This window comes from Hibiscus syriacus, unplaced genomic scaffold, assembly GCF_006381635.1.
Source record: "Hibiscus syriacus cultivar Baekdansim isolate YM2019G1 unplaced genomic scaffold, ASM638163v2 tig00002840_pilon, whole genome shotgun sequence".
Lineage (NCBI taxonomy): Eukaryota > Viridiplantae > Streptophyta > Magnoliopsida > Malvales > Malvaceae > Hibiscus > Hibiscus syriacus.
The window spans coordinates 10,876,846-10,892,644 of record NW_024061947.1 but is presented as its reverse complement, the minus strand read 5'-3'; the positions used below and the strand labels follow the sequence as shown (position 1 = coordinate 10,892,644).

Genomic DNA, 15,799 nt, shown 5'->3' with positions numbered 1-15,799 from the left:
CTGTCTAACTCACGATCGACTAGCTCGATAAACACCCCTAAACATGACATATAACCAACAAGCAACTTCTTTTATTAGGAAAGAATTAAGCACAATTCCTTAGGTGATCATATTTCTATCGACTTAATAGTATAAAATAACAGGGAATTCATAAGCTAGCCGATGTGAGATTTGTATGTAGTGATAAATATACAAACAAATAATGTATTGACATCCAGAAAAATTATAGAACTATCCGATTTATATAGTTGTTCATCCAATGCAAACCAGTTCACAGATTCAAAGTTATCATCCCTAACCATATAGCTTAAGCAACCAGAAGAGAGATTTGTAAATAATTACAGTACCGGAAATGATGGTTTACCTGACTCTGGAATCGATGCCGATTGACTGTTAATATGTGCAGCCATTTCCAAATTATCCGAGGCAGCCTGGAAGTTCTGAAAGGAACTTTGATACCAGAACACAAACCAGGGATGCAATTGTAATAGTGTAATATGTGATGCCTCTGCCTTTTGGATGTTCAAACACGATAGATCAAACTATAATTTCCTCATCATGGGAGACTCATTGTGAAGATTTTAGGAATCAGACATCATTTCACTTCACTGGTCGTATGCCGACAGTTCTTACCCGGAATCGATACTGAGGCTGAGAGTCCTCATCATCATCATCTTCTTCACTGGAGTCATTTTCAACTCTGTCCCACCGTGCATAGTCAAGAGTTGAGTGTCCCTTGGGTTTAGGGATTGCCTGCCATCCCTTGGAATCTTTGATGCCCTGTTCTCGAGGAGCAGTAACTGCAACTCTTTGGGGTACTTTAATCTGACCTGAATATCCCTGGGATTTAGGAATCAATTGACATCCTTTGGAATCCTTATCATTTGGTTCCTGAAGAGCGGTCACTCCAGGAGTTCTTTCAGCCACATTCTTACAATATGTTTCCTGCTTAGCATATGCTCTGATCTCAAGTTTCTCAGAGGCAATCAATTTTGCTTTAACCAGATGTTCAAGTTCGGCAGCATTAACAACTTTCCCAACAGCTGACACTACCATGTCTTCCTTTTTGTCATCTTGACTTGCTTCTTTCTCCCTTGTAGAAGGCTGCTCATGTTCTTCCTCCTCTTCCTCCAACTCTGCTTCAGATTCAGGTATCGGAGCAAGGGCCTTTCCTTAAGCAAAGAAAACAAAATCCGCTTTCTTACTGACATCCGGAAGATCAAATACAAGTCGGCTTAAGACAGAACCAGTGGAACCAATTTTGGCAATAGCTTTCCCAATGACAACAAGCAAACAATTGATTAAGTACTAGCTAAGAGATATTTAAGCAATTGGCTCTCCTTAAGAAAAGAAAACAAAATCCACCTTTTCACTGGCATCCAGAATATCAAGTATGATTCAGTTCAAGACAGAATTATCGGACCGGTTTTGGTAATAGCTATCCCAAAGACAATGAGCTAAAAATGATTAAGAATAAGCTAACAGCAGACAATGGAAAAGCCTATGTGAAATAAAAAGACTAAGTACCCAGTTAACTAACGAGACAAAATAGACTATAGTAGAGAAACATCCACAAGAATATAGGGATAAGGGAGTATACCACTTGTGTCTTCAAACGCGCTTGAAGGTTATGATAAACTTCCGAAGATGGATCCAACTCTATGAGCTGATTGACATCAAAGAGGGCTGAATTGTACTCCTTTAGTGTGACTAGGGTTTGTGCTCGTAGCATCAGAGCTCCAGTGTGCTTATGGTCAAGCTCAAGAACAGATGTACATTCTTCTGCTGCCTAAGGTTGAATTCACCGCATAAGTTTGCAGATAACAGTATAGTAAAACGGATAACCCAATATGTATTCATTCCACGAATAGAGACAGCAGATTGAGATGCCTCGCATATAAAGAAAAATGTATATCTAAATAGAGGATAACAAAATTAGCTGACCCTTATTCCCATATGTAATGGGGTAAGGGGAGGTAGGATAGTAGGCTGCCCCCAACACCAGGTTGAGAGCAACTTCCGTGGGAGACCTCCGAATTATGAATTGCCCACCGTGAGACTCGATCCCACGACCACACATTGGTAAATTGCAGCTATTTTTGCTAAACATGTATGTCCACGTCTGCATGTGTATGCTTGTGAGAAAATGACAAGATTCACAAATGTGATGTGTGCAAGTCATGCATCCGCATCATCCATGCCACTTGTAGTCGAATGTGAATATTGAATTAAGGTATATGTTCAACGCACGTGTATCCACTTCTATGTTTTTTCCATGTATATGGAAAGCTTACATCCCCATATCCATCACCAAACATCAAAAACACCATAAAAGTTGCAGAATACAACACCATAATTCTCTTAAGTTAAATGGACATATGTGAAATCTTGCATGATCATGTCAGCTGCCGAACTATGGCTAGTTTGATTGCTTAAAACAAACAAAAGATGATTCTTACTAGAATCTAGACTGAAAGCAAAACTATCTAAACAAGAACCTTTTGCCACAAATTGCAAACCTGAATCTTTGAATTAATAACGGCTTCAACATAATTTCTACTGATATAATCTAATAAAACAACTCTTGTCCATTTAACTTCTGCCTTACTAATTTCATTTTAATTCATTGAAAGCAGATAAATAAAATCCCACAAAACCAACTTTTGTCCATGAAATTATTATACTAAACCCCCAAAATTTTAGAAATAAAACAGTAAAAATCAACCTTTTCGGAATTCCCAAAGTCCATAAAGTCCAATCCGAAGCAAAACAATTACTAAAAGCTACTAAAAAGTAAAATCCAATAAGAAAAAAATCAAAGGCGATCCAATGTGATGATAAAATAAATAAATAAATAAATAAAGAGAAAAGGAAAACCTCTTTGAAATGATGTAATTTCAAGTAACAAGCGGCTCTGTTACTGTGCAGACCGATCTTTTGAGGCTTCGTTTTGGCAACCGCCAGCGCCTCCGTGTAGTAACCCAGAGCTTCGTCGTACCTGCCTTCTCTATACATCTGGTGGGCCCTTTCGACCTTGTTAAACGACGCCGTCGCCATGTTCAAACTCCCCGCTCCTGCCCCCTCGGTTCCCCCGATCTGGTTAAACGATGATGGGTTTTGGATGGGACTGAAAATAATTTAAAGGAGATTTATAGGGAAAGAAAGACAAAAAGTGAGGTCCCGTTTCCAGAAATGATGTTTGCGATTTGAGATTAGTGAAGCTTAAAGACAACCATTTTATGATTCTCTTTTGTTTTTATTTTTAGGGTAAATGACTCCTAAGGTCACATGACTAAGGATTTGATAACAAATAGATCACTCGATTAAAATATTATTACAAATATGTCACTGAATTGAAATAGTTTGTGACATGGTATGATAACAATTTTAGTCTTTAAAATTTATGCAATAATTCAATTTGGTCATAATCTCAAACAACTTAATAAACTTAACTCTTTATATTTAAATTTTTCATCTTTTTAGTCTTTATTCTTCTCCTATACAATTTGTTCTACTACCATAAATATTATATTTCTTTTATGATATAATAATAGTTTAAAAATAATTTGTCATTACTTTATAAAAAATGTAATTATCTAACTATTGCTTTAACATTATAGACTTGTTCAATTTGACAAGTATCACAAAAGCACTAATTGATGAATAGGATAAAATTGATAGGACATATAAGCTTTTAGAACTAAAAAAATTATTATACCATATCACATTATACGGTTATTTCAATTTTAATGACAGTAATTTTTTGTAACTATATTTTAGTTGAATTATTTATTTGTAATTTTTAGAGAAAATAATTTATTTATTGCTAAATCCATAAGTAAGTGACCTTGGCTGTAATTTACCTTATTTTAATTGAAGGAAGTGGGCTCGGTTCAGATTTGGAAGGGTTTTGAAATTTTTGTGGGAAAGATTGGCGCCGTGACGTGGGGTAATTATAATTGATACATTATGCGTTTAATATCTAAAATATTAGTTTTAGATGTTTTAGTATCTAAATTTTTAATTTTTTTAAAAATTATACCTAAAATTTAATTTTTATTTTATTTTAGTATCAGTTTAAAATATTACGTTAAATTATGAGAAAAAATTAAAAATTTAAGTATTAAAACGAACTAAAATTAAGAGTTTAAATACTAAATGCGTTAAATACGAGATGCATAGTTAACCCTAATATAATTGTGGTCATGATATTATATATATATTTATATATAATTTCTATATTATATAATTATCATATTGTCAAACATTATCATTCGTCATTTTGACGACTTACAAGTTTTTTGGATTTTTTATTTGCAATAATATAGGGGAGAGAGTCTTAGGATTTTCTAGAAGTTTATGTGGACATTTTTAATATAAGGGTAAATTCTACGAATAGTTTTCTTTATTTTGGTAATAAAATAATTTTAACGTTTGATAGTGATGTTAAATTTGTTTGTATGTTTTTTTTTTTGAAACATTTGACCTCTTAACGGTTCATTTTAAGTCAAAAAACGCACTCGTTAGATGAAAATATTAATCAACGAACGATCAATGCAATGGAGATGACATGATAAGCTTACATAACATCGCACGCTAACATATCAATGACACATATGCAAAGGTAATGATATGGCATTTGCGACGTTAACAAAAATTAATTTTTAAAAATAATTATATTAAGTTTTTTTAATAATTTTCAACCAATACAAAGATGACATGTGTCATCTTTTCATTGGCTTAAATATAAAACTATACTCAAAACTCACTGCTTCTTCTTCGATCTTCATTCTTTATCGACAAAACACTAAAAAGGGAAAAAATTACTAATCAAAATCAAATTAAACCCAACCTGATTTCACTTCTTCTTCTCCATGTCAAATCCCTCTCTTTTCAACTCCTAAAAGCCTTGAAAACCCAAAAAAAAAAAAAGCAAAAAATATTAAAAAAGAACCCATTTCCCTGTTCAGATTCAGAGCTGGCCATGTACCTCTCGGAGAAGTCTCATCCAATTGATTTATACAAGGAGGAAGACCCTTCCATAGCTAATGACATGATCATCGAGGTCCCCACCAATGGGAATTTCCCACATCAGCTCCAGCTGCAGCAGCATCAAATTATGTTGGGTGAAAGCAGCGGTGATGACCCAGAAATCAAAACCCCCAAGAAACGAGCCGAGACCTGGGTCCAAGACGAAACACTAAGCCTTATCGATTTTCGGAGGGAAACAGACGGTCGTTTCAATACTTCCAAATCAAACAAGCACCTTTGGGAGCAGATATCTACTGAGATGAGGGAGAAAGGGTTCGATAGATCACTGACTATGTGTACGGACAAGTGGAGGAACTTGTTGAAGGAGTTTTTTTCTTTTTTTTCAATACCCATTTCATATTTCTTCATCAAATTTGCTTGCATCTTTTTGTTCAGAATTTGAGCTCCATTCGATATAAAGGGTTGATTTTTATTGCAGTTATAGAGTATTTGATGAGTATGAAGGGATTGAAGTTGCTGGGAACCAAGCCAAACTCATGATTTTCTTCAAATCCCTGAAGATCTTGAAAGGCTTTACTGTGAGATTTATCTTCTCAAGACATTGAATTGAAACACGATAATATTATGAAGTTTTATACTTCCTGGGTTGATATTACTAATATGAACATTAATTTTGTCACTGAAATGTTCACTTCTGGGACTTTAAGACAGTAAGTAAAAGAACATGTTGAAATTTTGCCTTTTCTTGGTGTAGTTTAGGTGTTTGATCTTTTGTCTGTGTTGGGATTCCCTTGGTTTTTGATCTATGATAGGTATAGGCTAAACATAGAGAGTCGACATCAGAGCTGTGAAACATTGGTGTAGGCAGATCTTGAGGGGCCTTCTTTATCTCCATAGCCATGACCCCCCCTATGATTCATAGAGATCTTAAATGTGATAATATTTTTGTTAATGGCAACCAAGGAGAAGTTAAGATCGGTGATCTCGGCGTCGCTTCGATCCTCTCGAAATCTCATGCATCTCACTGTGTCGATATGTTTACTTGAACTGAACTTTGGTTGGCATCTTGTATGATAAATGTTCAACTTTTTTGAGTAATGGAAGTCGGTAAGACGAGAAAATGAAAGTCACCGTTTTTTGGGGTTTGCTTTTTCTCTCCAAGAACACCATAGCTTATGGCTCCCGAGGTTTACGAGGAAGCATTTCTCCGATAAGGGTATATTTTGTTTTCCAGTTCATTCTTTTCCCTCTTTATTTTGCATTTTTTTTAGAAAGTGGAGCTTTCATTGATGTGTGTGAGGCTTTCTATTTAAAAAATTATTAAAAAATTAATATAATTATTTTTTAAAAAATATTTTTTGCTGATTTGGTAATTCCACATATACAATGATGACACATGTCATCTTTGTATTGGTTGAAAATTATTAAAAAAATAATATAATTATTTTTTAAAAATTAATTTTTGCCGACGTGAAAAATTTAATGTCATCACCTTTACATACGTGAAATTGTCACGTCAGCGTGCAATGTTATGTAAGCTTGTCATGTTGTCTCTATGCGTTAACTATTAGTTGACTAATAATTTTCATCCAACAAGAATATTTTTTTACCTAAAATAAAACGTTAAAGGGTCAAATGTTTCAAAAAAAACACTACGGGCAAATTTGATATCACTATGAAACGTTAAGGTTATTTTGTTGCATTATGTCTTTTATTTTTAGTATGATCGATTTTCGTCGTTAATTTAAAAATTAAAGATAAATGATTCCTAATCCTTTAACGGAGTTATTACTAAGCAACTAAAATTTATAAAAAAAAAATAATCTTCTTCTTCGAAACCCATTGCAATAAAAACGCCAACAGAGAAAAAGAAAAGCTTCAGCTGGTTGTAAGAGAAGGAGTCCAGTTGTATAACAATGGGGGGGTTTTATGAAGGTGAATTTCACAAGGGTAGGGGGAGTAGGGTTTATAACTATTTCATGAATGGGAGTTACGAAGGGAATTGAGTTGAAGGCAGATATGATGGGAATGGAGTAGAGAGCTGGAGTAGAGGGAGTGGGTATAGAGGACAATATAGGCAGGGTTTAAGGCATGGATTTGAGGTTTATAGGTTTGATACTGGGGATTCATATGTTGGAGAATGGTGTAAGGGGCAAAGTCATGGTGTTGGTGTTCAACCTTGTGCTGATGGGAGTTGCTATGTTGGTGAGTTCAAGTCTGGGGTTAAACATGGACTTGGCAACTACCATTTCAGGTATGACAATAAGTTTCTGGGTGTTTTTCCCAGGTTTGAATTCAATGGCGGATTTGCGGTAGAATTTCTTCAATTCATGTTCATTTTTCCTACTTTGTTTTCAAGCTTTTATCATGGAGGATCTTACTTCTCTCTTTCCATAGATGTATTGAGTTTTGTCAAGAATCCTTGAATTTCTTTTCATAATTATGGTTAATTGAGAAATTCGAGTATATCCAGCTCAATTCCGTTGCATTTCACTTTTTCAACTGCTCTAAATTGGTTGTATTTTTAAGTCTTGATTCAATAAGCAAGAAGTATTGATTCTGCATTTAAGTCTTCACCCAGAAATATCGCAGACTGCAATACATAGAAGAAGAATACACGTAACTTTTGGATTTTGGCTACATTTTTCAATTGCCACTCCAGGGTTATCAGAAGTTGACGGATTAAGGACTTAAACCTGATGAACCGATAATGAGAGAGACTTAAACCGGATGAACCGATAACGTTAGGGACCATTTACTCTTAATTTTTAAATTGGGATCAAAAATCGATCATACCGAAAATAAAGGACACTTTTCGTATAGTTACCCTTAATATAATTTCGAGTGATTCGTGGTACTTGAAGACTTGATTATCGTAAAATACGAGTTGAGATGAACTGTTTGGAGGCTTTTTGTGCCTTGAAAGGATTCTTGAATATGTTTATCGAAACAATACCTGTAGACTCTACCGGATCGTTGATGAAAGGAGAATAGAAAATCAATATCAATTATATTCGAAAAGAGGTAGTTCAGTGATAGACTTCCTTGTCGCGTTGTTCCACGGCTCACCTGTGGAAGAACGATACTTTGCTGTGCATCTGATTTTACAGTAGACAAGGCATAATCCTTAAGAGTTGGTGGAAAGTGAATGTCACAGTGTGCAAATAGTCAATAATGATCAACAAGAGCAATATTTAACGCTGATACTTTTAACATTCACATGCATGGTTTTCAGAATCGGACCGGTTAGCGAACCGGTCATGCTATCGGTTCACTGATTTAATCGGTTGAATCGGTCTGATCGGTCGGAAGAACCGGATGACGTCAAAATTATTTAAAAAATTAAATAAAAATATCAAAAATATTTAATAAAAAATAATTTTTTATATCACAAGTCCTATTCAAAGCAAGTAATAACATATATAAGTTAAAACCCATAAAATCAAGTGAAACAAAATGATTCAAATTAACTACAACATAATATTTAAGGTAAAACATATTAAATAATAAATATAATTATATAACTATAATTAAAAAATAAATTTGGGGTTAAAAAAATCATAACAAAATGATATTGTTTGGTTTAATTTTTTTAAAACAATCCCACATGGCTAAGAAACATAAAAGAGCATCCCAAAAGTCTAAAGAGTAAAAATATGAGAACAAAATAATCTCATGTTGCTAAGAAACATAGAAGCGCATCACAACTAACTTCTATAAATAATAGAGGTAATTTGGCATTCAAAATCATGGAGCCTTTTGGTGAGCATTGAGTGAACTATTCTTTCACTTCAATCAAGCTCGAATTTTAGGCTTCAATCGAGCTTCTAATTTTTTTTGAGTTCAAGTTTCAATATTATATTTTGAGTTTGAATTGAACTTGATAATTTTTAGCTTGTGAGTTTGAGTTGAGTTGAGCTTACTTTTAAAGTTTTTAAGTTCGAGTCGAGCTCAGCAATACTCGAGTTTGACTTGGCTCGTTTAACAAACGACGTTGTTTGGTTTAATTTTTTTAAAAAAAATCCTAGTTTTCCCCTTTTTTTCCGGTTTTTAGCCGGTCCGGTTCGAACGGTTCAACGGTTCTGGCCGGTTCGAACGGTTCAACGGTTCTAGCCGGTTCACTAATAGTGGTTCAACTGATTTAAATTAAACCGGACTAATTAACGATTTCCGGTTGAACCGGTTGAACCGGCCGATCCGGTCCGGTTTTCAAAATAGAGTTCACATGAATACTTCATTATAACCTTGTTATATAAATTAAAAGGACAACTTTTTTCCAACCATAAACCTTATTTTCATTAGAAATCACATGAATACTTCATTATAACTTTGTTATATAAATTATTAATACCGGGTAAATATAAGACAATATGATTTAAATAAACTTTAAATTATTTGACATTTAATGCTCATACTTTTAATACTCATGATGCACAAACATGTTATCTCAAAAAATAATAATAATTCTTTTACTATTAAGATCATTTGGTTCGAATATATATGTGTGTGTTAAATAAACAAACTATTCACTTGAAATTTCAGAAGTTGAAGATTAAAAAATGTAGATTCTAATCTTCAAACAGCAAGAAAATTCCGAAAGTTTCAAATTGTTGCTGGTGACGTAAACCCGTTTAACTTTTTGTATCACATTTTTTTCCCTTTGTTTTAAATAAATAATCAAATTTTGGATAAGGTGGATGTGTCCTACGAGTTAAGTGCATCTTTATTATTTTGAAAAAAAACGTGAAATTTAATTTAATGTATTAAGAGTAAATGGAAAAAATGAAATTTTTTACACTCGTTATTTTTTAAAAAAAATATTAAAATTTTAAACTCTTATTCTTAATTTTTTTTATTAGCCCCTGCTTTGGACTATCAATAAAATTTACATTAAAAACCCTCGCATGTTGATAATATTTAAAATAAAATATACAATCTACTTTGTCTGCTAGTCTGCATTAAAAGTCTTCCTTTTGAATGGTATGATTCGGCACCAGATTACGGCTTTCCATTTCTGGACACAATGCTCTATAAATAACCTAATATTCATGCCTTTGGAAACCAACCTCTCTCTCTCTGCCGTCGTCCTTGTAGGCTAAGCGCTCTGTACTTTATCTTCCAGGATAGTCCAAATATGTTTGTTTCGACGTTCGCTTTCGAGCATTCGACGATGAAGATCGATAAGCTTGGGAAACACTTCTCTTCCCTGCTTTCGATCGTCCCGAATCTGGCTTGGGCGTGGAATTTCTTCCTCCGGTTCTCTTTGTTCCCTTATCAAATACCCGCAACCGTCGGCGGCGATGATTTCAAGCTCGGCAGCCGCAACTACAACTGCAAGCATGGCTCGGGTGACGACGATGAAGTTGAAGAATGCGCTATTTGTTTATGCAAGATCGATGAAGACGATGAGATTCCAGAGTTGAGGTGCGACCATCTTTTCCATAAGGTTTGCTTGGACAGATGGGTCGGATACCGGCGTTCGACCTGCCCTATTTGTCGCAGTTCTTTAACTCCTCGGCAACTAGTTTCCGGCATGGAAGTCGTTCTTTTCAAATATTCTTCTTTCGAGGATTCCAGACACCGGGAAACATGGTGGCTGCGATAGACTTAAATAAGTTTTAGCTGCTTTTTTTTTTAATTGTTGATATACACCATGATTTACAATTACAATAACATTCGTTATATCTGTATTTATGAAAAATTCGACGTAATTAAAAATGGATCTGCGATTGAAATTTAAAACCTCTCCGGTCATGAAAGAGAGTTGATCTATGAACGTGTAATGATTTTGAAGATGCTTGACGCATGAGGCCGGTTTATAGTTGCATTAAACAAATATGCCGTAGTACATGAGTCAATATTGCTGCATTTGAAGTCCAAGAAATACCAATCCGATGACTTTTATTAGCTAGTAAGTGAAGGATGTTTCCATGTTGTTTCTTTTCTAAAAAAAACTATTATTTAATTTGGAACGTGAAGATCATCTTAAATCCTTATAGGTTTTATATAAATGCATGCAAGTTTGATTTCACATAATTTTATTATCAAGTTAAGACAAAGAAATAGACATCTTTCAACAAATAGTGATCTCATATTACTATGCTAAGTTAAAAATGTTGGGATTTGAATTTAGTTTTGTTCTAATCTTATTTAAAAATAAATAGAATATATATATATATATATAACAAATATCCAACATGTTTGATAATTAATCCAAATTAAGTACTATAAATGTTCATTATAAGGATAAATTTGGTTTGTTTCATTCATAACATTAAAATTTTAAACTTTTCGATCTAAAAATAATTCATTGAATCAATAAAATTAGTCCTTAAGTTGGAAATTGCATAAAGATAAATCTATTGAGTGGTGAGGTAAGAATTTTGTTTAGAAGACCAAAATTGAATTATACATTTTTGAAAGGTTAAAATTAATAGGGTTAAACTGAAATTTTATCAATCTTAGAGGCCAAAAGACAGTTTTACATTGTCTAAATTTTATAAGTTGAACATTTTAAGGGACTAAGAGTGAAATTTTACTATTATATTTAACATGATTTTAGATGGAAATGCACCTGTCCCTAGACCCTAATTTAATAAGCAGGCCAGTGAGGTTACCTCTAGACTGACCACATCCATGACGTTTTTTATTTTTTAAATTTTGATGGAAGAGGCAAAAGAAAATAAATAAGAAAAATTATTTAAATTGAATTTAAAACTTAACATCAATTATTAATAGAATATTTTTCATAATTATACCATAGGTTTCCATGAATTTATCGTATAATGTTAATAGGTTTTAGTATGTTAATTAATTATGATTTTAGACGTAATATGCATGGATTTATTTGATTTTATTACAAATTAACGCATAGCGATTATCCTACAAGTTCTATTCCTGACGTCAAGTAACTCAAGTTGTTTGACTTGTGTATAAAGAATTTTCATTAACTATAGATACCAACATTAAATTCAAGACAAAGACTAGCCGTCTGACTAAGAAATATTAAATTCAAAGAATTAACCATCTTACCTCTTCAAATGCATCGTTCCTCCTAGGATGAGTGTACCAGACTCACCACTAACGTTGGGTATAGTTGAACACCATTAATTTAATTTATAAAATTTTAAAATTTTATAAGATTTAAAGTATAATTATAAATTAGTTAAAATATTAAAGTAAATTATTTAGAAAAATATTTAGAGTTTTTTAATTTAGAGTTGGTATTTGATCCAATTATTGTTAAAAAGGTGGAAAATAATGTAATTACTATTTTATTTTAAATGATTTGCTTTTAAAATTTTAACTAATTTATAATTACACATTGAACCTTTTAGAATATTAATAGTGTAGCGATTGTAAGACGTTTTTAGTTTCGTAAAGAAGGAAGGTTGAAGTTGAGGTCTCAAATGTCTAGAATCTCTTTTTTTTTTATCTTAATCGAGAGATTGTATGATGAATTTTAATATATTGATGTCAGACGTAAGGTTATAATGATTATTTATAGGTTAATAGGATAGATAGACCAAGGCTCAAATATACTTTTTTGAGGGGTTTTTTTATATAATCACCAGTATTCGATTTATTGATCGACTAATCCAGATCGAGTACTTTAGAGACAAGGGTCACCCTTTCAACCCAGTTTACTCCATTCACAATTGTCATGATTCAAACTTTTGATATTGCTTAAAAGATCTAGTGCCTCATCATACTAGACTAACTGGTTGTTGGTCTATATTTTTGAGATATTGATTTGGCAAAATAGGGATTAATCTTTTACGGGAAAGATTCCCAAGGAATATAACATGAATATACCAAAATTATATAATAGTAGTATAAAATAATATCTTAAACACTCAAATGAATACAAATATATTTCTATATATATTTAAGTTAGATACAATATTTTAAATATTTTATAGGATATTAAATATTTAAATAAAAGATATTGTATATTTGAATATGTTTTGAACGTCAACACTTAAAGGATTGTATTAAGGTGGAATTCATAAAAAAAAATTAGATTAAAAAATAAATTATTAAAATTTTATGTCCATTATTTTATATATCGATAATTAAGAATATTATCTCATAAGTGAGATTATATTATTATTATATCACATATTTGAATGATTTTAAGTTGTATTCTTTAAATTTAAATTCAAGACTTAAACCCTTTGTGAAATTTCTGCCGTTATAACAAAATTTAAAAGGTTAAAATATAATTTTAAGATTATTTTAACTTATGACTTCGTAATTTTTAAAAGGATTAAGTTAAAATGTTATAATTTGTAGGAGATCTAAATATAATTTTATTATTTTATGAGACTTGTGTCTATATTAATATTTATTTGTATTTTTAAATATTTTAATAACGACTATATTTATTTATTTATTTAGATTAAATCGAGAATAATTATAATATAGTTTATTAAGACTTAATTGGGTGAATTTTTGAGTTTTTTTATGAGGTGGGCGGCGTGGGGCGAAGCATGCAGGTAGAGAGAGAGAGAGAGTCAAGTTGTCTTTCCTTAATATTTTTTATTCCTGAGGGTGCGTTTGGTTCACGAATATAAGATTACCAGTGGGAATGTAAGATTACTAAGGAATATGATTACTGAGAATGTTATATTTTGTGTTTGGTTTGTTTAATAGGATTGTAAGATTACCGTGTTTGGTTAAAAGAATAAAAAATTATTGGAATTTATATTTGACCAAATTGTCCTTATTATATATTTATTTTTTTTAACAAGTTGGAAAATATTTATATATTTTCTTTAAAAAATTTAAATTCATAAATTTATATAATTTTTTTTACAAAATTAAAATATAAAAAGGTTTAATGAAATGTAAAATTTTATTTTAACCCCTAACTTCATATAAAATTTTAATTATAAACTTTTTTTGTAAATCTAAACTAGATTAAGGATAAATTTGTAATTTAACATTCGTATAATTTTTATTATTCAATGACAGAATAAGGATATTTTTGAAAGAAAAAAAAATTAAGGGCATTTTAGTCCAAAATGCTGGTAGTCTAACAATACCTAAGGAAATGGAGGTAATGACATTTCCGATAATATATCCCAAAAATCTACCATTGATAATCTTACATTATCGGGAATGAGATTACCGGCTAACCAAACGGAGTAATATAGATTTCATTTTCATGAAATCCTACATTTCCCCATCCAAACACCCACTTATATTAATATTTCATTCCTTAATAAATATTTATATATACAGAGAGCGCTGTTTGCTTTTCTCAACCTGTTGAGCTTCCATGTGGCCACCTACTTTTGACTGCTTTATTTTATTCGAGTTTTTATAATTATTAATATCTCATTTTTTTCTTCGGCATTTCCTTTACTGAAACACCTGAAATTCATCGTTACTAAAATTTAATAATATGAATTTCAATGCTAACGGATTACGTTAAAAAACAATATTATTTATTTTAATGCACTTTGAGGTTAATACACTTTGAGGTTATATATATATATATATATATATATATATATATATATATATATATATATATATATATTCCCTTCAATTTATTTTGTTCAATAAATCTTTTTATACGTCATCAGGTAAGACATAAAAATTGAGCGAGAAAATAAAATAAAAAGTTTAATACCAAAATAAGTGTCTAAATTATACTCTAATTTTTAAGTAGTGTTGCATAAACTATTTTTTGACTCATCCAAGTGTCTAACATTACAAACGTTACCCATTTAATACCTCAGATGTAGTCCTGTAAAGTGACACGTGTTACAATCTTAAATTTTATTTTATTTTCTTAAAATAAAATATTATTAAAAAAACTCAAACCCGCATGCATCTGCCGACCAAATGACTAAGGGGTCAGTTATCACAGTCAGATAAATAGTCAGTTATCACGATCGACCAAAGGGATTTAGTATTTTAGATTTTAGGGATTGAAGTTTATGGATTTGGAATTTTTGGTTTTGAGATAATAGCAAGGGTTATGACCGGTCAGTGGGTGATCGACGACGTATGAGTGACCGATCGTTGACGGATAGATTACCGACGGTTGACGTAAAGGACTAGAATAAGAGATTTAGGGAATTTTTTATATATTTTAAAATAATTGGGCCTTTTGAAATAAATATTTTTAAGTTCTTTCAAAAAATAAAATTTTAAAATTATCAGATTGTGACACGTGTCACTTAATATATTTTTTTAACGGCAGTTCGAACCGAGATACCTAAATAGGTAACATCTATAATGTTAGACACTTGAATGAGTCAAAAATAATTTAGACACCTATTTAAAATCAATGTATAGTTTGAGTACTTATTTTCGGTGTTAAAGCCAAATAAAAATAAATCGTTTAAGCTTACATCAGGGATAGAGCTTTGGAATGATACAGTAGGCAGTGCTTAGTTCAAGAATTCCACCTATATAGTTGATTGTGTGTCGGTCAGCAATCCATTTATTCTTAATTGCTATCCAAGTCAATATTTAGAAATTCTGTAGTACAAAAAGAATAATTAAGAAACTTTTAAATAATAGTGTAGAGATGACTATTCAGCTCAGTTGATAGAGCATAAGGTTCTTAATTTTGAGATCGTGGGATCGAGTTTCACGGAGGGCATTTCATAATTCAGAGGTCTTCTACGAAAGCTGCTCTCAACCTGGTGTTAGGGGCAGCTTACTATCTTACCTCCCCTTACCCCATTATATATAGGAACAAGAGACATTCATTTTTTAAATAAATAGTGTAATTCATAAACAATACAAAGGAAGACAAAAATTCAGTAAATTAATAGGAATGGCCCTC

General features: G+C 31.7%; 2 protein-coding genes across 2 annotated transcripts; one reads left to right on the top strand and one right to left on the bottom strand.

Annotated features, from left to right (window-relative positions):
- Positions 1 to 205: 205 nt before the first annotated feature.
- LOC120157724 (sperm-associated antigen 1-like) lies at positions 206 to 3,214 on the bottom strand. The gene is made up of 3 exons (XM_039168772.1): positions 2,878 to 3,214; positions 1,601 to 1,789; positions 206 to 1,167 (listed from the first exon to the last, which is right to left on the bottom strand). Exons 1-3 carry the CDS (start codon positions 3,055 to 3,057, stop codon positions 601 to 603), a joined length of 936 nt encoding a protein of 311 aa, XP_039024703.1. The 5' UTR covers positions 3,058 to 3,214; the 3' UTR covers positions 206 to 600.
- Positions 3,215 to 4,841: 1,627 nt separating this feature from the next.
- Positions 4,842 to 5,631, top strand: LOC120154097 (trihelix transcription factor GT-1-like). The gene has a single exon (XM_039165927.1). The coding sequence runs from the start codon at positions 4,985 to 4,987 to the stop codon at positions 5,432 to 5,434; it is 450 nt and encodes a 149-aa protein (XP_039021858.1). The 5' UTR covers positions 4,842 to 4,984; the 3' UTR covers positions 5,435 to 5,631.
- Positions 5,632 to 15,799: the final 10,168 nt, after the last annotated feature.

What these genes read in the sequence shown, in the direction of transcription:
- LOC120157724 (XM_039168772.1), bottom strand. Translation starts at nt 3,057, where the DNA reads ATGGCGACGGCGTCGTTTAACAAGGTCGAAAGGGCCCACCAGATGTAT. An exon ending in AATTACATCATTTCAAAGAG is followed by an intron (nt 1,790 to 2,877) that starts GTTTTCCTTTTC and finishes ATTCAACCTTAG; the next exon opens with GCAGCAGAAGAATGTACATC. An exon ending in CGCGTTTGAAGACACAAGTG is followed by an intron (nt 1,168 to 1,600) that starts GTATACTCCCTT and finishes GCTTAAGGAAAG; the next exon opens with GCCCTTGCTCCGATACCTGA.
- LOC120154097 (XM_039165927.1), top strand. Translation starts at nt 4,985, where the DNA reads ATGTACCTCTCGGAGAAGTCTCATCCAATTGATTTATACAAGGAGGAA.